General features: G+C 38.0%; 1 protein-coding gene across 2 annotated transcripts; it reads right to left on the bottom strand.

Annotated features, from left to right (window-relative positions):
* On the bottom strand, positions 1-23,678 carry Zfp91 (ZFP91 zinc finger protein, atypical E3 ubiquitin ligase). 2 transcript variants are annotated; one of them, XM_070032267.1, is made up of 11 exons: positions 23,193-23,678; positions 18,522-18,547; positions 13,332-13,538; positions 13,080-13,116; positions 12,385-12,486; positions 11,749-11,883; positions 10,080-10,130; positions 9,389-9,467; positions 8,077-8,191; positions 4,057-4,156; positions 1-3,628 (listed from the first exon to the last, which is right to left on the bottom strand). In XM_070032267.1, the coding sequence occupies exons 1-11, from the start codon at positions 23,561-23,563 to the stop codon at positions 3,118-3,120; spliced, it is 1,734 nt and encodes a 577-aa protein (XP_069888368.1). In that variant the 5' UTR covers positions 23,564-23,678; the 3' UTR covers positions 1-3,117. The 2 variants fall into 2 exon arrangements, with proteins under 2 accessions (XP_069888368.1, XP_069888369.1); XM_070032268.1 differs by having other exon boundaries at positions 12,385-12,483; positions 23,193-23,581.
* Between the last annotated feature and the right edge of the window lie 118 nt (positions 23,679-23,796).

Raw genomic sequence — 23,796 nt, forward strand, 5'->3', positions numbered from 1 at the left:
TTCCAGGAAATAATTTTTATTTCTCTTTACATATTTATTTAGGATATACCTTAGACCTAGGGTAAGAGAAAACAAGAATTTGAAAAGCAAAGTATCCCTTTTATTATAATTTCTTTTTACATAACCTTTCCAATCAATCTAGATTCAGTTACCTACCCATTTCTCCCATCAAAGGAGAAGGGACCTGCACATTTCAACAGGCAAAAAAAAAAAAAAAAAAAAAAAAAATGGTTCTCAGGAAATAGGATTGATCTCTTACATTTTGTTTTCTTGAGTACATTGAAAAATGGGGAAAGACAGGAGGAGGAAAAACTGGTACTTTATAAACAATGAGACTATAACCACCTTACTTGGATTAGTTAATTTAATAATTTTTTTCCCTCTAGACAGGTACAAAGGAGGTTCAAGTACTCTATATGGATGTTTTCTTGTACTTTCATAGTTCTTTATCCCAAGGATTCCTGGCCAGTGTTGGTTTAAACTCTGTGAAATATATTAAGTCTAATTATGAAAATTACCTTGGATAAGCATAAACAAGGAGCAAGCACATCTCCCTAAAATATCGGAGTTATATAACCTATATCCCCAGAATTTAGAACTGCCAATTCAAGATAAACAATATGAAGTAAAAGAATGAAAAAGGTAACAAGGAGGTGACTAGAGTAGGAAATAGATTTTCAAGAGTAAATGAGTTGCATGGAAGAACAATGAAATAGAACAGAAAAGAAGTAAGATTGGGGCTTAGTTTGCATTCAACCCTCTTATGCTAGCACTCCTTTCTCAAGAGAAAAAAAAATCATAATAAAGTTCATCAAAAATACTCAAACTGCTACAGTAATTCATTGCTGGAAAAGTTCTTCATGAGAATTTTTTCAGGGAATAATCTACCTTCCCCCATCCCAGAAAGAGAAGACGTTTGTTTTAATGCAGTTTGCTTTCCTGTGGTTGGCTACAGTAACCTTAACTATTGAGATAAACATCTAAGTGCAACAAAACCCCAAAAGTGTATGATACAGATGCCAGCCAGTGAAACAATACATCCATCTCCTGATATTTTCAAATCCACTCAGCAATACCAAAGTGGGAAGAAATGAATAATCTACATCCCTTTTCTCCTGATTTCATTTTGGACTCTCACACTGGATGGCAAATCTGCAGTGCTCTTACTTACACACTTAGACACACACACACACACACACACACCCCAAACCCACAACAATGGCATATTTTAAACTGTTCACTGTAGGTGTCTCACTCCCTATTCTCTGGCATCCCAACCACTGACACTAGTGGGTGTACAGTAAGCCTCTTTCAGAGATGACATTTTGTTATTCTTCTTTTGAGGGGAAAAATAAAGAAAAAAATGATAAACTTTGTAGTTTTAGTGTTTGGGAGACAAACTGTTCCTTATTTTGTTCTCAGAAAACTCCATTCTTTCCAACAGCCATCATACACTTGCGACAATGGACAATGAATAGGGGAAGCCTTTAGTTCTAGCTTCTGAGGGTCACAGTATAGGAACTGTCCTTTAAATTTTCTAAAAATCAGCCCAAATAAATTTTCCATCTTCTGAGTTATCAATAGAAAAATAAAAGTAAAAACTACCTGTGTCTCCCACTGGCAGTAATAAACAATACATAGCATATGAAATCCCTTACTTAAGGGAAGTAATAATTTAGGTTAACGACAAAACCATTACATCATTAACTTTGTTCATTGAAGCCTTTTCTCTTCTGAGGATTATTAAAAGAAAAACAAAGCAGAGAAGTTCTCTTCAACTTTGAAATTCCTGACTTTGTTCCTTCACTAATGACAAGAGTCCTCCACTAATATGGAGCTGGACTAGCAAGAGAGAAAACAAAATGAGGCCAGAGTGAGGCTGTTAGGGAGGTATATGTAAGGAAATGATGGGGACAAAAGAAGTAAACGCACAAGAGAAAAATCTATCTGTAATTCAGACTCTGAAAACACTCTTCTCATCCTCTCGACATTCCTAAATCTTAGTGCTCTGCAAAAATGTCAAGAGCATACTAGTTATCACAAACCTATCATCGTTCCCTATAAAGGCTTCCAAAAAAAGCACTAGACTACTGTAGTGATTTTGTTAGTGGGGAGGACCAGCTATCTTTTAAGGCCACTGGAGAGCTGATTTCAGAGGCTGGCTGTGCTTCTTCAACCCTATGCTTTGCCTTTAAAGTACCTCTTGTGGAAGGATCCCATGTCAGAATAATCTCGCCCAGCCCCCCAAATATAGACAAAGACCCCCCCCCCAAAATCAGACTTTCCATTAATAAATAAGGAATCTCAGGTTCCACAACACAAAAAAACACACATGTTCAAAGTGCAAATTTTTGCCATTAGCCTGGGACTTTTCTCACTGATCTAGAGCACTACTGTACAGCCAGAGACTGTAGATGGCAGCCTACTCCTTTTGGGAGCCTGCTTCTAAGCAAGTGAGCACCAGAAGAGCCATAAGGAGCCTGGGGAAGGGGAATGAGGTGCTGGGATTAGAGACGGTATGGTCCCCATGTATTTTTCCTTCCAAACCTAAGGGGAAGAGGAAGAGGGGATAGACAGATGTGTGTTTTAACAACACATATGGCAAAGAGGGCCCTAAAGTGCCAAGTCAAGCTAAGCTGCCAGCCTCCAAAGATTAGAATTATATACTATTTGAGGATATGTGTGCTGCAGTGGGTAGAAGCCAGAACTATAGGGCAGCAGTAGAGGAGAAAGGATTTAGAAAACAGTAATATACTATTAAGAATTAAGAGCTGATCCAGAGCACATCAGTTACAGGCTTGAGAAGGGGATCTGTTGATGAGTAGGAAGTCTGCCACTGGCCAGAACTGAGTATGAGGATTGCTTCTTTTTCATCTACCTTTGTGGGAAAGGCAACATCAATATTTTTAGGGGAGACAAGAGAGAGATCCAGGGGATGGATGTATGTGCTGTGATACACAATGGAAAGAGCAGGCCCTTCAGTTATTTTACTAGATTTTAAATGCTTTAAATTGTTGGGTGTTTTTTTTGTTTGTTTTTTGTTTTGTTTTTTTTTGTCCTTTTTATGTTTTAAATACAAAGTCTGAACTGTCCCAGTGCCCAAAGTCTTCCTTTCCACTAAGGTCCAGTAGAGTCTGAATCTTCAATCAGAACCTCTGTGGTAGCACCGAGTATATCTGAGTTCATGACCAGCCCTTCAGTGCCCCCGCCGCTGCCACTTCCCACAAAGATCTTCCCATCAGCCATGAGGCTCACCCGCTCTGTCCCACTGCAGTACGACTTGGACATCCCTTCAGCTTCTAGCAGCAGGCACTCTCCTGCAGTTGAGTTTCCCAAGGGCTCAGGAAGAAGAGAAAGTCCCTGACCATCTGCAGGTTGTGCCAGGGACTCTGGGTTAGTGCCCAATATATCTGTGCTGGTGATGAGGGCGCCTGCATTGGCAGCCAGAGCCTCTGCAATCAGCACCTCAGGGTGGCTTTTTGCTTTGTGTGCCACTACGCTGTCCTTCTTCTCAAATTTTTTGCCACAGATATTGCAAGAAAACTGGTAGAAGGAGTCTGCATCGTGTTTTTTCATGTGCCAATTAAGGGACGCCTTTTGTCGACAAGTAAATCCACAGATCTCACATCTAAGGAGAAACAAAGAGAATGGGTAATCAAAGAGAAATAAAGAGCTCTTATTCAAGGGTCAAATAAGACCTCACCCTCCTATGTGCTTGTGCATTCTCTTTATCCTCACTCCTCTCCTTCCCCTTTCTTTCTCTCCCCCCCGCTTTTATTCGCTCTTTCTTCTCTCTCTCTCTCTCTCTCTCTCTCTCTCTCTCACACACACACACACACACAAACACACACATCAGTAACATTTACTTTTTGTGAAGGATTAGGAAACTACTACCATGGAAATCTGATTTTTTTCTGTTTGCCTGAAAAGCAGTAAGACAAAAGCCACTAAGTAGCTTCTCTGATCAATATCCAATCTGACATGTTTCTAAGGAACCTAGCTGAAAGTGAGGTGTGCACTTTTCAGCCAGATGTTCACCAGCAAGTGAATACTCACTGCAGTGGCTTCTCGCCCGTATGAATCATCCGGTGTACTGCCAGATTGTGGGAACTCTTGAAGGCCCGAGCACAATATTCACAAATATAATCCCTTTGATCTAAGAAGAAAAATAACGTAGTTAGTATTCTGATTGGACTCTTGAGTACTTTTCTTAGCTCATCAATGTGATCTGGTGATCAGGAGGTCAATTTAGAGAAAAAGCAATGCTATTTTCAATATGTAAACACTTGGGGTAAGCAAAATTTAGTTTTTTTTTCTGTTTTGATTTTTAGTCTAACTTAAGTGACTTTCAAAAAACAAAAAAAGCCTAGGTATAAATAAGAAAATTGGAATCCTTATCTAGTTTTACTAATAATCCAGATCCAATAAATTGGTTACAAAATAACTACATTTTTCCATGGACTTTATTCTTTTTCTTTTTTGCAGTACTGGGTTTGAACTCAGGTTATAGTGTTTGCCATAGAAGAACCACAAATGAACCAGGCACCTGATCTTTCTTTGCCTTATTTTTTGGATGGTACTGAGTTTTTGCCCAAGGCCAGTCTCAGAGACCCTTCTATCTTCTGATACAGCTGGGATTCTAGATGTGCTTCCTCATACCAACCTTATTTGTTGAGATAAGTTCTTACTAATATTTTGCTATCAGGCTTGTCTTGAAAAATCAATACTCTAGATTCTTGCTGCTCAAAGAGACTGGATTACAAGCATAAGCTCCTGTAGTCTGTCTGGTTTTTATTTTATTCCTGGAAAAAGAAACTAACCCATAGCTAAAATAGTAATCTATTTCAGTCAGGGTTGGACTCATACCTGTAATCCCAGCATTGCAGAGATAAGGAGGCTTGGAACCAGTTTGAATAATAAGTTAACAAGATACAGTCTAAACAAAAACAGCTGTCCTGGTGATGCCATGCATGTAATCCATCTACACACAGCGAGACTATACGTAGGAGGATCTTGGTCTGAGTGCAGTTCCAGGCAAAAATGAGAAACCCTACCTAAAAAATAACTAAAAGAAAAAAGGGCCCTTGGCATAGGGCTCAAGTAAAACCCTGAGTTCACACTCTAGTACTATCAAAAAAAGTTAACCAAGACAGTTACGAATGTAAACTTCTCATCCAAATATATATTTCTTACATTTCTTAACTGTATTCTCCTACCTACATCTTCTGCACCATTCAACTTTCTTCTTGTCTCTATAACACTCTTTTCCCAGTTCTATACTTTTGGGGGGGGGGTCATGGGGCTTGACCTCTGGGTCTGAGTACTGTCTCTCAGCTTTCAGCTTAAGGCTAGCCCTCTATCACTTGAGCCACAATGCCACTTCCTGGTTTTTGGTGGTTTATTGGAAGTAAGAGTCTCATGGACTTTCCTACCCGGGCTGGCTTTGAACCATGATCCTCAGATTTCAGACTGCTGAGTAGCTAGAATTACAGGCATGAGCCACCAGTGGCCAGCTCACACCATTTTTACCATGTCTAAGAGTCTTCTGTTCCTTTATTTTTTGTTAAACAGCTGTATAGAGAGGTTTCAATTCCAAAAGTCAGGTTGTAAGTGTACATCTTGATGATCAACAGCTCCCCTTCCACCATTCTCCCCTCATTTCCCTAATTTCAAGCTATACAGTTCAATTTTCACGTAATGTACATTGAATATAATGACTGTACTTGCTTACCTTTCCTCCCTCCATTTGTGTCCCTCTCCCCCCAAAAAAACACATCTTCTAATATTCTTTTTTTCCTTTTTTCTTTTTGTCAGTTGTGGGGCTTGAATTCTGGGCTTGGGTGCTATCCCTGCGCTTTTCAGCTCAAGAGAAGCACTCTACTGCTTGAGCCACAGCACACTTCGGGTTTTCTAGTGATTTATTGGAGATAAGAGTCTCATGGACTTTCCTGCCTTGGCTAGCTTTGAACTGTGATCCTCAGATCTCAGCCTCCTGAGTAGCTAGGATTACAGGTGTGAGACACCGGCGCCCGGCTATGTTCTAATATTCTTAAGGATAACCCAAGTGATAACTATGCTGATTGGTCTGTGCTCCAAACCGTCTATAACAAGATCTAAAAATACACAGTCCTAATACAAGGTTTTCTCCACTTGTATGAAACTCTAGGAGAGACATTCAATTACTAAATAGAGATTATATCTGCAAAGACAGTTAATAGATGTTAATCTGCAAAAGAAAACCATGAAACTACTAACCTGGAATAGAATGAGCTTACAGGACTATTTCTCATAGCAGATTGGTGATATTTAGCTAAAATAAATTAACCTGGCTATCAGAAAAAATTTCTATGGGCTAAACTACTGACATCAAGGAGCAAAAAAAACTGAATAATTCTCTCTCAAGATATACACTATAAAGCAAAGACTCTGAAGTGATTAAGACCTAAATTCATATCCTGGTGCTATGTGCCAGGCTCTGAACACAGTAAACATTACCAGGTATTATCAATTTATCCTTTCAGTAGCTCTGTGAGACACATGTTCCATAATTTACAGTTAAGGAAAAGTGATATGTAACTTGCCTAATTCACACATAGAGCAAATGAAGGGCAGAGTATGTAGCCCAATATCCTGTTAGGGAAGGGGCTTATTTCTACAACTCTGGTCTTATCCAGCATAACATACATAGTAATCAAGTATTTGGGACAAACCCAGTTAGTAATATGTGCCACTAATTATCAGCTCAATTTGTCCTTTCAAGTTGAACTGCAATGAGATTGTCAGCGCTACAAATATATGGAATTGAGTCCATTCTAGAATATAGATTATTGCACTGAGCTTCTCTTTTTTGTTATTTCCTGTAGGAGTAGGAACATGTTATTGCATACAAATTTAATAGCTACCTTTATAAAAACTGCCCAAGTTTCAGGAGCGACTTAAGGGTTATACATTATACATGAGCCTCCTTTTTACAATTTTGGCTTTCTTCCCAATGTTTACCACATTCAGTTCCCAAGAGTTACTACAAATATCTGCCTAGACTAGAATTCAGAAATCCTAGTTATGTCAAAAATCAGTTAGGTAATCACAGGTAAATTAATTATTATTACTACTTTTGATTATTCATAAGTTTTTTTATTGTGAAAATACCATACAGAGGAGATAAAATTACATGAGCAAGGTAATGAGTACATTTCTTATCAAGCATTGTTGCCTCCTCCTTTGTTTCCCCTTACCATCCCTGTACTACTGTTTTTTAACTATAAATCAAAGCTAAACCAATTAACTTAGAGGTGTTGAATGGATTATCAAAAATATATGTAAATTTTCAGTTCACCGTTGGTAGAAAAATATATGCTCAGTAAATTATCATTATCCTTTCATAAAAGTTATAAAAAGAAATTAAAAGATGAATGTTCAAAAGCCATATATCATCACTTGTAAAATGTATCAATATCACATGAATGAAGACTAAATGAGTTTTAATTCTTTTCTGTCAGTAGTGGGGCATGGGCACTGTACCTGAACTTTTTCCTTAAGGCTAGACTCTACCACTTGTACTATAGTGCCATTTCATTTTCTGGCTTCCAACTGTGATCCTTGGATCTCAGCCTGAGTAGTTATTATTCTAGGCATGAGCCATCAGTGCCTGCCTTAATTTTATTTTAAATCACTATGAATGTATTATATGTGTATGTGTGTGTGTGTGTAAGTCGATCAGGTACATGAGTATTTCTTTCTGTCATTTATTGAGACAGGTTTCACTACATAGCCCTGGCTGGCCTCAAACTTTTAAGAATCCTCTGGCTTTAGCTTCCCAAGTGCTAGGATTACAGGTGTATGTCACCATGTCCAGTTTAATGAAATGTATTCCATTCCATTTTTAGACTTTTCAAACTGATTAATGGTAGGCTTTTCTAAAAGACTTATTCCTAAAGTATAGTTTATTTGGTTAATTGAAAACATCTTGTCCCTATTTCAAAAGTAACCAGTAGAACATTTGCCTAGCAGATATGATGCTTTGGATTCAAATCTAAAAATCACTAAAAACAGAAACAAAAATACCACAAAAGGTACCTGTATGATGTTTTGCATGCCGTAGAAGTTGCTTTTGGAGCCTGAAAAGTCGTCCACAGGAGGGATGGGGACACACATATTTCTTCTTCAGCAAGTGCTGGTATTTTATGTGGTGCTAAGCAAAATATAAAAAGAAACATTAAGGTTTCTTGAGAGTTCTTTTCTTTGCTAAGTCAAAAGTTCTAAAGGAAAACCAAGTAGGAGGAGGAAACTGAAGAGTAAAATTCTTAAAATTAAAAAGATAGGTTAGTATGTTCATCTAGGTTCTAATGTCTGTTACCCACTAGCAATGAGATAATAAGGAGATGTATTTAAATATTTCAAGTTCCAGTTTTTATTTGTAAAATGGGGAAAACTGTCTCACAGTGTTGTTATGAGAATAAAGAGATCATATACTTTACTGTGTTTAGTGTGGCAAGTGGCACACAGCAAAACAGCAGTTATTGTTGTAACAGAACCATGATTTTATGATTCATAAGAGAATCTTACTCTCATGTTTTATTTGCTGCTCAAGATCAAACAGGCATGTCCTGAGTAGTAGCTCATGTTTTCTGCTAGAACTGAATATAAACGGAATCCCCACTTCATTAAAAAAAATCAGTTCACTTAAAATGAAAAATAAACCTAAATACCTCTTATTCCTTCTGTAAAATTGTATTTGGGTTACTAAATTCATTTTTTCTAATGTACATTAAAATAAAATCTATTTTTCTGCATCTTAGTGTATTACTACTAACACCTTTAGTATTTGTATCATATTGGGAAATATGCACAATTCCACAATTCTGAGGGGAGTCCTGTTTGGGGTCAGGTTATTTAGTCTTTTTCTTCACTTTTTTTCCCTTTGAAACCATGATCTGCTATGGTTTAAGTGTATCCCTAGATATGGTAAGCGGTAGCGTCTAAAGGAGGTGCTTAAATGTTCTGCTTTATGAATGAATGAAATTTGTTAGTATGGAGAGAGGGTTGTTATAAAAATGAGATCCAGTTCCTTCTTTCCTCCTCATCCTCTTCTTGATTTTTGACCTTTCAGTACACTATGAGGTCATCCTTTAAGAAGGCCCTTACCAGATGGTGGTATAATGTTATTGGATTTCCATAAGGTAATAAATTCCTGGTTCTTAATTACATAGTCTCAAGGATCTTGTTCTAAGAAGTGGGCTATGATAGAATTACTAAAATAATTATATACTTAAAATTTCACTTAATGTTATATGTCGATAATAAAGCATACAAATACCAGTTCACATGAGGTATAAAGACAGATAATGGGATATAACCTGAATGGCTGTTATATTACATCTCCACTCACCTGCAAATAACGAGGGTGAGCAAGAACAGTTCCACATCCTTCCATCTCACAACGAACATACTGGATTGGAGGTTTTTTTCTATTATCAAAATTTTGGAGAAAAGTTAGCAAAAGTGGCATTCTGTATTCTGAACAATAGCTATTTTATAATTACAATTAAAATTTCGTTACTATTACATAGCACGAAATTTGTAATAGAGACAATAAGAAACTGCCAAATGTTCAATAGGGCTTAAAAATGGTACAAATAAACTAAGAATCCTCCCTCAAGAAAAATTAAAACTTAGAAAATTCACCATCCTGTAATAAAAATAAAAAGCCATCACTTATGCATCATGAACATGAACACTAATAACACCACATTTGTGCAATTCTGTAATAAGCCATCCCAGCAGGATTAGTATGAGAACTATATAAGCAAGGAAAGTACCCAACACCAGAAGCAAGGTGCAAAAGCCCAGGAATAAGCTGGGCGCAGGTAGCTCAAGCCTATACATCCTAGCTAAGATCTGAGGATCATGGTTCAAAGCCAGCTTGGGAAGGAAAGTCCACTGAGACTCATCTCCAATTAACCATAAAAGAAGCAAAAAACAAACAAACAGACCCAGGCCTTGAGTTCATGCCCCAGGAACCGGCACAAAACCAAAAGCAAACCAAACAGCAACAAAAACCAGGAAAATAAATTCCTCACCTTCTTTTTGGTAACCGTGGACTTTTGTCATCTTTTCGTCTTCTTCCTCTCCTATAAAGAGAAAAAAATTGGTTATATACATTTAGTCTTTATTCTTAGATTTATGCGATTTTGACTAAGTATGGTAAAAACAGAAAACACTCTTTCATATACATTACACAGATCAGTTGATCCAGAGCTCTGAGCTAGTCCCAGACTATCATCAGCTGTATTTAAATCATCGTTTTCCTGCCATTAATTTTGTGAAAGTATGTCTCCAAAACACATAGGGTACCCAAAACCAAAGTAAAATCACACTATTTCTTTAAAGCCAAAACCAGCAGGTAATGTGCTTAATTTAAGCAACAAATTGAAAATTTTAAATCTGCTGAAGGTGCCATGTCCTTAGTGGAAGTTGGGCAGTATTATGGGAAAGTGAATCAAGCAATTGTATTTAAGAAAAAGGAAGAAATAAGATTTGAGATTTTGGTAAGCAGTATTAATATGTATAACAGTAAGAGAACATACTCCATGGAGTTTCAAATTATCAATGCTTAGCCCTCTTCTAGATACAAGATGAAGGTATATTTTGAGGATTATTAGAATACTGAACTTTATGTATACTGAACATTCATAATTTTTTCCAATGGCAGTCTCCTGGTAATCACATTCCACTGAATACTAAGAGTCTACTGAATTCTAGATGGGAGGATGGCTGGCAGGTATCAGATGCAAAGGATAACTCAGAATACATAAAAGCAAAGGTAAAATAAATACTCAGAATATATAAAAGCAAAGATAAGCCAGACTTTACTCTGAAGTAATATAATGCCACTTTCAAACCAGCACGAAACAGAAATATATGAATTTCATAAACTATCTTTTTTTTGGGGGGGGGGGGTGGGGGGGGGGTCCGGTCGTGGGGCCTGAACTCAGGGCCTGGGTGCCATCCCTCAGCTCTTCAGCTCAAGGCTAGCACTCTACCACTTGAGCCCCAGCGCCACTTCCGGCTTTTTTCTTTTTGCTTATGTGGTGCTGAGGAATCAAACCCAGGGCCTCAGGCATGCAAGGCAAGCGCTCTACCACTGAGCCAACTTCCCAGCCCATCATAAACTGTATCTTATGATGATCTGAATAAATATCAATGTTATTACTTGAAGAGTTGTTATAAAGTTTATCAACTAAATTCAATCAGCTTAAAAGTAGATTGAGAGTTTATTATCTAAAAACCTTAAAAAGTAACTACCTTCCTTGCAATAAAACAAAGAAGTCTAATACTTAAATCTTATTTCTGCAATGAAAAGTGGTTAATAGCAAAAGGTTGTTTTTTAAAAATAATAAAATCAAGAATATCACATGCTTTTACTTATTCTTCTTGAATATGACCTTATTTGCCATATTTTTAATAGTTGTTTCTATTCCCTTTGTGTCCCCTACTGCTACTGCCTAACTTGTTCATTCAGAATTACATACTGCATTCACTTGAAAGTTCAAACGGTTCAAGCTTTTGAGGAGATTCTCCAGTGAAACTTGTATCTGATTAATAAGGCAAATTTTCCTTTTAAATTAAAAAAAAAAATCACATTTTGAAGTATATACATGTCCATATCCTTCTAGTCTCAGTCTTCCATCCTTTTTTTCACAAGTGGCTTCCAAAAGATTTCATTTTTCATGAACACTGCCTACTTACTTCCTAGGAGGTTCTTCATCTTCTCTAATTTCATTCTCTTCTTCTTTTACCTCTACTTCTACTTCCACTTTAATTTCCTTCTTTTCCTTCTCTTCTTTTACCTTCCCTGATTTCCTCCGTGGTTTTGGGGTTTCCCTGAAAGTACAAATGCATTTCAACAGTTATTCTACTAAAGATTTTTCTTCTTCAAGGCAGTCTGTGATAGCAGGTTGAAGCTTAGTTTATTACTGACTTAGCATAAAATTATGATTCACAGTTCATGAACTGTAATTTTCCATCAGGTACACAGTAATGATGTATTCATGGTAGGTACAGAAGGAATCCCTAAAGCTAAAAACCCAATGCCTAAAATCCAACCTCATTATAGTTGCAATCCAATCTCTTTAGAGTTGTAAAACAATACAAATATCAGGGCAAATCATGTTACTTTAAAAAGATAAAACACACACATCTAATAATCTGTATACAATCAAATTTAAGTTCTACAAATGGAAGAGAGAACTAAATATTGTACTTGCAAAACGAGTTCATAATCTTTCCTTTAAAAATTATTAGTATATATATTTAGTTTAACTACAACATAAGTGCTTTCCAACTTATTTTCCTTGACAAATAATAGTTACATCTAAGGTATACCTTTCTAAGTGGGGTTTGTAGGTCTCATCTCTTGGGTCATCTTTGAATGGTATTTCCTCTTCACTGATTAACATCTCTTCTTCCTCTTCTTCCTCATCACTACTAAAAATAAGCAAATACAAATGAGAAATTCTGGGTGCAAGGATCATGTCTGCCTAATTTAGTGATTTGTTTAGAGGTGACCAAATAGTCCCATTAAATTATATAAATTTTCATCCTTATGATCTACTTGGATTATAAACTAGTTGTTTTAATCTATATAATTACTAGAATACAAAATACGGAATTCTTAGCTATCGTATTACTTTATTATATAAAGATAGTGGGGCACTAAAAAATAAAAAACAAATTTATATAATATTATGTCTGGTAATCTAATAGATCACAAAAGACCTATCAACAGAGACAAATAACAAAAGGATACTGATAAATTCTCAAAATTTAGTCAAAATACCTTTCATTCCACAGTAATTCCCAAAATGGTTATAATAAACCTAATCACAGAAGGTATAAAACCCCTGGTCTCTAGACTATGTACCTAAATCTCAGAGAGCTTAAGCTATAATCAAGGTCAAATAGGAGATCTAAGTATAATAGTCAAACTGAGGTTAGTTTCGGTTACAGCTCAAAATCCTTTAACTTCTGAATTATTTCATGTGACTGAATATTCAAGGTTTAAAAATATAATATCTTACCTAATGCCACCAGGAGATTGATGTTCTTCTGAAACTTCTAGAATAAAGCCAAAATAAAACTTTATGTATATATGTGTTTCCAAGATTTAAGCCATGAGATAATTACATAAAAGGAGATGAAGTAAAATCTGTTAAAAAAAAAATCCTCCCTATACTATCACCTGCCAAAAAGTTAAGACATTTAGAAAAAATATTCAATACTATGCAAAACTTGACAGTAAGTAACCACACAAATAACAGCTTGCACTGTACCATAGTCAAGCTGATCTGTAATTGGCTCTGACTTGCAGATGAGCTGCAGTGATCCAGTCTTGGACCGAGAGCTTCGGGTATTCTCGGTGTCCCGAAGGCGAGAGACAGATGTCCTACTACTACTGCGCCAGCCCCGGCTAGGTCTAGTTGTAGCAGTGGAAACTTCCTGAGGAAGGACAGACTTGTCTTCTTTCTCTTCTTTGGGATCTGTATGAAAATATATGTCATTATTTTGAAGTTTACAGTTAACCAATAATCACCCCTAAATATCTACAAATTGTAAATACAGTCACTAAAAGGCACTTAGGCTCTGGGTCCAATTCTTAATACAGCAAAAATCAAACATTAAAAACTTTTCAAAACAAAATCCCTTATCCTTAATGTCATTACCCTAGATGGTTTGTTGCCTTATCTACTAAAAAGTGTAGTACTAAGAGAAACACCTAAAATACATCACAGTAATTTGATGAGAGAGAAACTAAGTTACACCAATTATTAAAATAAACTAATGCATAAATATAAGAGCTAACTCCTCCCCCCCAAAAATCATAATGAAGACCTATAAAATTAGAAGTATTTGCATATATGGAAATATTACAATAAAACCCTTACATTGTACAATTAATGTGCTAAGTGAAAAAAAGGAAAACTGATGCCTAAGGGAATGCAGAGAAACTGAAGCCCTTGTGAAATGCTAGGAGGCATGTGGAATGGAGGGGAACAGTTAGAGAGCTCTCAAAAAATTTACAACACAGGACACATCCATCCCATTCTTAGGCACATAAAATTTTCCTAAGGCCTTGAGATATAGTTGGAGGATTCTAATTTTACCAATGTTTAAACAGGGGGGAAAAAGATCTTCAATCATAAAACTATTGTTTTTAACAGCTCAAGTTGCTTCACTTATTTTTAATATTAAACAAGATTATATAGTATAGATATATTATTTTGGATTTTTAAAAATCATTTCTTATTGTAGCTATCTCTTATTGCTTACTACTATTCAGGGCAGAAGAAATCCTCGGAATATTGAAAGAAAAGGAAACAAAGGATGAAAATTGAACTTTTACAACATTCCTACAGATATTAAAAGTTTAGGGCAAAATTTCATGATTTTCTAGGTATAGGCATCAGGCTAATTAGTTCTGTTTCTTAAAAACCCTTAAGACTGCTTTGGCTTTGAGAAAGTAAAAGGATGTTTTCTCTTTGAATCAGAAACTCATAAAACCAGTGTTCACTGAAATAATGGTTCTTAGGTAACAATTAGCTTGAAGTTCACATTTAAATAGATATTCTAAAGGATGAGAAAGTGCTAGGTAGATCACAGAAGTAGAGAGGACTATACTGGAAAGTAAGATCTTACTCAAGATCAAAATGATTAGGGCAGGGAAAAACATGAAGAGCAGACCTATGCAGGGCAGATGCATAGGGACTAGCTAAAGGATTACTGTAGTAATAGGCCACACAAAAAGCTTGAGGAAGGGCAAACATTGAAGACAGAAAGAATTAAGAGATGAAAAATACTTAGGATGAGAGCTGTACTTAGTATATTGTGTGAGGAGTGGTGGTGGTAGTGAACAGGGAGGTACTTGGCAAACACTATGAAAAGAAAGCTACCTTTTAACATTAAGCTGTAAAATTACATAACAAAAATATAGGGCATATGCTGTCATTGAGAAAGTGGATCTAACAATTGGGCTAGCAGTTAACTGTTAACAAGTCAACCTGACATTCCATATAACCATCATTGTTTGATGCAATTATTTTTATTACACTAAATTCTAAAAAAAAAAACTAAACAAAAACAAACCCACATTCATGAGCGAGTTAAACTATCTTCCTTTATTATAGATAGGCAACAGTCAGGAAGCAAAGGCAAGAGAACCGTGAACTCAGGACTCGCCTGGATAAGACCATCTCAACAAAAATACAAAACAAACAACACAACAAACTCTTCCATGGGAACAGCTTTTCCATGGACCAGTTCACTTGTAGAAATTCTTTATCTCGCTATATAGGGGAAAGAGAAGAGTTTCCCCACTCCATTTAATCACCTTTGCCCTCAACTGAATATTATGTCAGAGCCTGCTTAGTTCTACTAGCCCTGATAGTAACACTCCACTCAAATGTCAGCTTTTGGTGAAGGCTTCTGAATGTTGAAACTTCCAATATTGTTTTTTCCCCTCAGAATGCTAGGCACACTTTTTTCCCTCTGCCTGTGTTAACTCTGTGTGTGGTCTCTAGGTATGCTCCTCTCCCTGCCACTAAAAAACACTGGACTAAAAAAACATGCCTAGAAATCAGATCTCTATGCATGGGTAACCATGCAAGAGACCCTTGCAATTAGATCTCCACTGGTATTCTTTTATCTTGCAATTGGTGATCAGTATTAAACATTCCTTTCAGCAATTCCAAAATATTTGATATATTATTATTTACTGTTGTCATTGTATATAGAATAATAGATTACTAAAACTGATTTCTTTGGTCTAACTGAAACTTTATATCCTATGATCAGCATCTTCCCTTTCCATATATATATATATATATATATATGTATGTATATATATATATGTAATCACACATCTTTCTGTGGCTAATTTCTGGCTAATTGATCCAACACTTTCCAGTTCTATCCATGCTGTTCAAAATAGAGAAAACTATTAGTGAGAATGTAAATTCATACAGCATTTTTAGAAAATGGATGCACTTCCTTAAAAAACTAAAAATAGAATCACCATACCCATTTCTAGGTATATACCCAAAAGGAACTACAACTGGTACCAGAAGTAGTTGCAATCTCATATTCATTTCAGCATTATTTACCGCATCCAAAATGTGAAAGCAACCCAAGTGTCCTATATATATTTTTTTAACCTGACAAGTCCTACAACTGCATGAAACAATCCCTTCAAATATATCTATTCTTATCTTATTGGTTCTATCTCTCTGAAGAACCTGGTTAATACAAGTTCTGGCTCTGATAGTGGTTCTAAGAAGAAAAGAATCTTAAGGAGTTTTTTAAATCTGTTATGAAATTTCTGCACTTAGCTCTAATATGATTACATTTATAATAACTCTATTTCAGTAGTCAAGTGAGCAGTGACAGTCCACAGTAAGATGTGGTAATAGAGACAGGCAAAATAATGACCAAAGCAGACTTCTAGTCAAGCAAAACAGGAAAGGCTTTGGGTGACCATGTCTTTCATAACTTTCAACACTGGGGTCAAACTAGTGAATATAATGAAATTGGTCGCGTGCTGCTAATCAGGAAACCCAAAATGGGCAAAGAAGGGATGCCAGCCTTAACTACCACCTAAACAACCTGAAAGTTTCTATATTTATTCCTAAGAATTCCTTATCCTCTGTAGGTATAGAAGTGACAATGCCCAAAAGCAAATTGTCTCACCAAGGCTGACCGGTCAGTATATGTTGGATACAGTTCTTACATACCTATATACCATATAGAGTTAAAACAGCTACTCTAATAGGTGAACTAATGAAGACATGGGGATTTGATTTTGAGAATATCCAGACTCAGAACCATTAGCTAGTGGATTAATGTAGGATAGATTTTGGAAGTGAATTATCTAGAATGAAGTTTTAATCGCCTAAGAGTTGTACAAACTATATATGTCAACATTCTGGTTTAGGACAGCTACACAAAAATTACTTAATTTATCCCCCCCCAAAAAGGGATAAAAATTTCCATCACACTCTCCAAGTTTCCCTGAAGACAATCTAGAGTAAACTGCTCTAATTTTTTCATTTTTACATTTTTCTCATAACCTAAAATTTCTTAATAATCCCCAAACAAGGAAAATAATTCTTGGCATATGTAACACTTTCCAAATAACAACAGTGATAAAACCACTTGAACAAAATAATCATGTTAAGCTTTCTACACAAAAGTTGTTTTTTTTTTTTGGGGGGGGGGGTCCGGTCATGGGGCCTGAACTCTGGGCCTAGGTGCTGTCCCTCAAGCTCTTTAGCTCAAGGCTAGCGCTCTACCACTTGAGCCACAGCGCCACTTCCGGCTTTTTTCTTTTTGCTTATGTAGTGCTGAGGAATTTAACCCAGGGCCTCATACATGCAAGGCAAGCACTCTACCACTGAGCCACCTTCCCAGCCCTACACAAAAAATTTAATGGTATAAAATATCAGATATTAGTTTTAAATTCTAAGAATCAGAGCAACAAGAAACCTGGGCAGCCATCAATTCAAGTATCAGTTCTAATCATACTATCATTCTCCTAAATGACATAAAATCTGAATTTTCACTTACTTAGCTGTAAAGCATTATTAAAAAAACAACAACAGAAAAAAAGCTTCATTCAAGTAACATACAAATACACACATACCCACAGAATGAAACAGAACCAAGCTAAGAAAAATGTGGTAGTACATGTTTATAATCTCAGCTATTTGGGAGGCTAAAAAGAAGAGCAGAGAAGTGAAAAGGGTGGAGAAGGAGAGAAGGGAGAGGAGAAGGGGAGAAGGGAGAAGAAAGGGGAAGAAGCAAGCTGTAAGTGGATTTAACATTGGTTGACTTCATTAAGTGAACTGCAGAGTTGGAAATTGGCTATGTTAGAACTGGATCAAGAGTATACACAATAAATGAATTATTTCCGTTTTAAGGAGTATGTTATGCATTTCAATTTAGCATCAAGGAACAGCGGATTACTAGAAAAATGTAATAAATGTGCAGCCGCTCAACATGATGGAGGCAATTTTAATAGACCAACAGGCAAAGCCAGAATGAAGGCTCTCTTTAAAACGCAAAAAGCCTGATCAGCTTCTTTTCACAATCCAAATAAGCAATAAAGTACATTCAATGTAAATATTTTGTCCGCTAAAACTCTAGGTTTCATTTAATTATTCACCAGGTTGAAATCTTTACTTTTCGCATTCTTTAATCTGTTATTTTAAGTCTACCAGTACCAAGATCCATTCCATCTAGTTTGTTCTGTATACACCTTTTCTCTCTTAATTATGTTTCTTCTTATTTTCTAAGTAATGCAAAGATAGTCTACTGTTCAAATCTGCTTGATATCATCAAAATAGATTCTATCAAACCCAGTAATGTTTTATTCAATGAAAGTCCCTTTAAAATGCAGAACTTGAAAGATCAGACTGTAGCTTATTCTCTTTTCTAACACAATCAGAGCAATTTACACATAAGAATCTTACCTTTACCAGTTATTTTTTCTATGCATCTGAAAGAAAAGACAAACATCAAATGAGCATTTTGTATATTTTCTTGAAATATAACTATTTCTCTCATGTTTATCTTCAAAATGATGTATGAAGCATTGAGTACTACTGCCAAATCAAAACCTAATTTTCAGCATTGGCAGGAAGATTCTGTATCTGCACTATCCAATGTTAGTCACATGGGGCTACTGAGCACCTGAATTAGCTAGTATAATGAAAGAACTCAATTTTTAATTTTGATTAATATAAATTTTAGTAGTCATATGTGACTTTCAAGACTGAAAGCAGTTAGAATACTATCCAAACAGTTGTTTTTAATTATAAACAGATATTAATATGCAAAAATATATTCCATTAAGTAATCATATAAAAACTTAATGTCCTGGGCTGGGAAGGTGGCTCAGTGGTAGAGCACTTGCCTTGCATGCTCAAGGCCCTGGGTTCGATTCCTCAGCACCACATAAGCAAAAAGAAAAAAGCCGGAAGTGGCGCTGTGACTCAAGTAGTAGAGCGCTAGCCTTGAGCTGAAGAGCTGAGGGACAGCACCTAGGCCCAGAGTTCAGGCCCCACAACCGGACCCAAAACAAAACAAAACAAAACAAAACTTAATGTCCTTATTTCACTCAGAAGAGCAACTAGGGATGAAATGATATGTTCAAGATATCCTCTAAAACACTTCTGCCAAGAAAGGAGGGTGTCAGGAAGGCAAGTGTAGCAAATACCACAAAATCTCTGCAAGCTCAGGATCTGGCTTATTATATACTATTTTACTTTGATAAAAACTGGATATAAACCTTAAGCAGACCACCTAAAAACTGCTTGTTAAAATCAAAGACAGGTGTGGTGGCTCAAGCTTGCGGACTGAGGTTAGCCCAGGCAAATGTCAGGGAGCCCATATCTTAATCAGTACATCAGATGTTGTGGTACACACCTAATTTAAGCAGTGCAAAGGTAAGAGGATTGTATCTGAGACCAAGGTTGGTTCTAGGCAAAAATGCCAGACTATACCCCCATAAATAACCAAAACAAAAAAATGGCTGGAGTAAGGATCTTGTAGTAGAAGGTCTGTCATGAAAGCATGAGCCCCTGAGTTCAAAACTTAGAACCACCAAGAAACCAAACAAAATGAAGTCTCTAAATTCTGTATCACAAATAAATTTGTACTGTACAATCTAATACATAACTGGCAAGTATCGTACAGTGAACTCCTCCTCTAAAGTATCCAACTTTAGAAATAAGTAAGCTTTGGGATTTTATCAAAAAGATAGCATACAGTATTATCTGGGAAGAACAGATTTTCATTTTTACTTTTTGCAAATAAGCTTTATACAACTGAAAACTGTGTAATCATTTTTGCTCCACATTTTTAAAGATTGGTATAATTTAAAATTTTATTACAAACATTCCAATGAACACAAGGTAACTATGCTAGCTGGAAGTGAAAAAGAAACAGTTATTGCTAGATATTTTGAAAAAACAAAACAAAACAAAAAAACAACGCTTTAAAATGGTTCATTGTGTTTACTACTCTACTGATGACTCTAGGATCCTGATCACAGGACTGCAGTCAGTACAACTGAAATTCTCTAGAGGCAAAGGATTTTAGTTTTTTTGATTCAGAGTATCAGTGGCTCTTCATTCTATTCAATGGTTTAGCATTTTGCTTTTAGCAAAACAAAATACAAGTGAATTCAAACCACCAGAAAATAAGTAGAACAATACTTTGTTTCATCTGTAAAATTCATCTGAACCCAAAGGAAGACTTTAAAAAAAACTCAAGTATTGGCTAATAGGTTAGCCACCAGCTACATTGTTAAAAAAAAAAAAAAAGTATTGTTTGAGTTTTAAAATCGGAAACACACAGGACATTATGACAGTGAATAAAAAGAATGAATGAAATGAAGCTATTTGACAGTTTCATGGTTTCTATTCCAGCAAAAAGCAGGAATGCTTCTGTACCCTAAAACTATACCAACATTACCACATTTCTTATAGAATATAATTAAAGGATCAAACAACAGAGTACACTTAAACTTCTGCATTTCAAGTGAGAATTCTAACTATATAACTTATTGTCTAAAATTTGGCAAATGATGGTCCTGCTTCTTAAACAGTATGACTATGTAAACTGTTTAAGTTTCTTTCCTTGCTACTAGTCTCTATTAGGCTTTAGTTTATATCTAATAGATTACACGTAACATTTTATGTAATGTATGTGTGTAATATAATACAATGTATGGTTACATATAATGTAATGCATGTTATACTGTATTTGTAGCATATTATATATACACATATGCATATACATTTTATGAACGTGTCAGACATAATTGTGTATAATGTATTATACACCATATATAACACATTGTGTGCACACACACACACATATATATATATGTACACACACACACACACACACACACACACATATGTAAGTTTTTTTTTTTTTTTTTAATTTTTTTTGGGTCCGGTCTTGAGGCCTGAACTCTGGGCCAGGGCACTGTCCCTCAGCTCGTCAGCTCAAAGCTAGCACTCTGCCACTTGAGCCACAGCGCCACTTCCGGCCTTTTTTTTTTTTTTTTTTCTGCTTATGTGGTGCTGAGGAATTGAACCCAGGGCCTCATGCATGCAAGGCAAGCACTCTACCACTGAGCCACATTCCCAGTCCCACACATATGTAAGTATTATATACTGGTGCCTGTCCTGACGCTTGAACACAGGATCTGGGTGCTGTTGCTAAGCTTTTTTGCTCAAGGCCAGCACCCTTAACATTTGAGCCACAGTTCTCCACTTCCCACTTTTTGGTAGATAAATGTAGATAAGTATCATATAAGACTTTACTACCTGAGCTGGCTTTGAAGCATGATTCTCAGATCTAAGCCTCTTGAGTAGCTAGGATTACAGGTGTGATGGGGGCGGGTGGTGGCACATGCACAGTGGCTCCAGGCCTATGACTATATTTGAGATCAAACCCCGAAACTTATGGAGTTTGATCTCAATTGCCAGTATCTCTTCCATCATCCACCAAAAATAAAAGCCTTCATTGGGTTTTTTGCCAAGTTAGGCGAAAAAATAGCCAAAACATGGAAAACTACTACTCAAGTATAATTACCTCAAAATGCAGGCATTTAAATCTCAAAAACAAAAAAAAAATGCTTTTTCACAGGATTGACACAGAAGAAAACCCAGCACTACAAATCATTCATTCATCTGCCAGGTCACCATTATTCAAAGAACCAAGTTTTACCTAGTATTTACTACATGGCAGGAACAAGTAGTTCACTTGCTACTTAATTTACATAAACTGAGGTCAGACAGGTCATTGCTTCACATCTAATTCCCTATAGGGAAGAAAATGGAGACATTGGTAGGTTGAGACATTTATATCTAAGATTGGTAGCTTTTATAGTGTAGAAGATTAAATGCATAAGTATAAAATCCTTGGGAACATAAAAAACCCTCTATCTGCAGCAATTACAGTTCTTCAATTGAAAATTTTCTTAAGAATTTGTTGTAGAACAAAGTAGGAACAGTTCATACAGTAAATGCTGTACATTTTATTAAGTCACTGTCAAAACTCAGAAGGTCATGTGAAATCTCTTTCCAAAAGTCTTTTAAATATCTAGATCACAGACTTAACTCCTAATTCTGGAAGGTCTGTTTTAAGCTTTAAAAACATTCTGGGTTCAGAAAGAAGCTAAACCTACTGTCAGAATGGTGGCATCTAAAATCAGCACCACGCTCCTTCAATTTTCCTTCTTTGACTAAGTGTTTTCACTTACGGAAAAAAAAAGTTTTCAGTAATGAACTCAAGTTAATGTTACTAATGTCTGCAATTTGCAAACGTGTGTGCTTCAGCATTCTTAGCCTGTGAACATTGTTTTAAAAGGCTTTCTGTCCACAATTCCTGTATTACATCTAGAACAGTTCCTTTCAGATGAAGTTTCTACATTAACACAGAGGTTAAAAAAAAAAGCCGAAAGAATACATACGCAGTAGTTGGTAAAAAAAAAAAAACCACCAAAGGCCTTTTTATATAATAAACGTAAATATACAGTATGAATATTTACGTAATAAATAAACGTCACTTATTTACATAAAATACGCTGTACTTAAGATGGGCAGAGAGCTGCAGTTTATCCCCCAACTGAAAGAATGAACATCGAGGGGAGTCTGGAGAACCCTGGAACTACACACACGCGCGCGCACACACACACACGCACACACGAGCACTCGGGCAGCTAGGGGACTTGGCGGGGGGAGTGGCGGGCGGGGGGGGGGGGGGAACACGCAGCCCTGCGGCAGGGACCGAGCTAGCCCCGTCCTAACGGGGGGGGGGCTGTGATGTCACACTGGAGGGCGCCCCGGGGAGAGGGACGGGCTGACAAAGGGGGCGCAGATGCCAGCGGAGGGCCGGGGCGGCAGGCAGCGGAGGAAGGGGTGCTCCCCACCCCGGGCGCCGCTCGGGTGGGGTGGGGGGGCGGGGGGGGGGGAGGCCGGGGTGCGGGCGTGACATCTGGCGTGCGGCTCCGGCAGGGGGCAGGGCGCGCGGGCGTCACGTGGAGCGGGCGCTACGGGAGCCGGGAGGGCTGCGTGCGGGCACCGGGGGGTCTCTCCCCACCGTCTCCAAACCCTGCGTGTACTCACTGGAGCCGCGGACTCTTCTTGCCCTGCACGGGCGACGGGGGCTTCGCGGCCTGGGCCGGCTGCCCGGGGCCGTCGGGAGGCCTGGCGCTGGGGCTGCTCCTCCGCCGACGGGGATACTCGGCCTTCCTCCGACGGGACACCGCGGCGGCGGCGGCGGCTGCAGCGGCGGCGGCGGCCGCCGCGGCCCGGCCCCGGTCCCGACCTCCCCTCAGCACGCGGCTGCTCGTGGTCCCCGCAGGCGTCGCCGTCGCCGCCGTCGTCTCCGCGGGCCGGGGCTGGGATTCCTCCGGAACCGCCTGGGCCGCCGCCTCTCCCGCCGCTTGCTCCTGCTGCTGCTCCGGGGATCGCGGCTCTTCCGTCTCCCCCGGCATCGGGGCTCGTCCGTCCCCCACCCCCACCCCCCCTCGTCCCAGGCGGCGGCGGCGGCGGAGGCGGCGGCGGCCGCGACGCTGCTCCCCCCCGCCCCCCTCGCCGCCCGGAGCGTCCGGCTCACTCTCAATCCGGACCTGCTCTTCCCCCCCTCCCCACCGCCCGCTCCGAGGGCGCCCCCCCCCTCCTGCCACTCAAGGCCCGCTACCGCTAGGGGCGCGCGCGCGTGCCCGCC

This window comes from Dipodomys merriami, unplaced genomic scaffold, assembly GCF_024711535.1.
Source record: "Dipodomys merriami isolate MVZ:Mamm:240054 unplaced genomic scaffold, mDipMer1.0.p SCAF_21, whole genome shotgun sequence".
Classification (NCBI taxonomy): Eukaryota; Metazoa; Chordata; class Mammalia; order Rodentia; family Heteromyidae; genus Dipodomys; species Dipodomys merriami.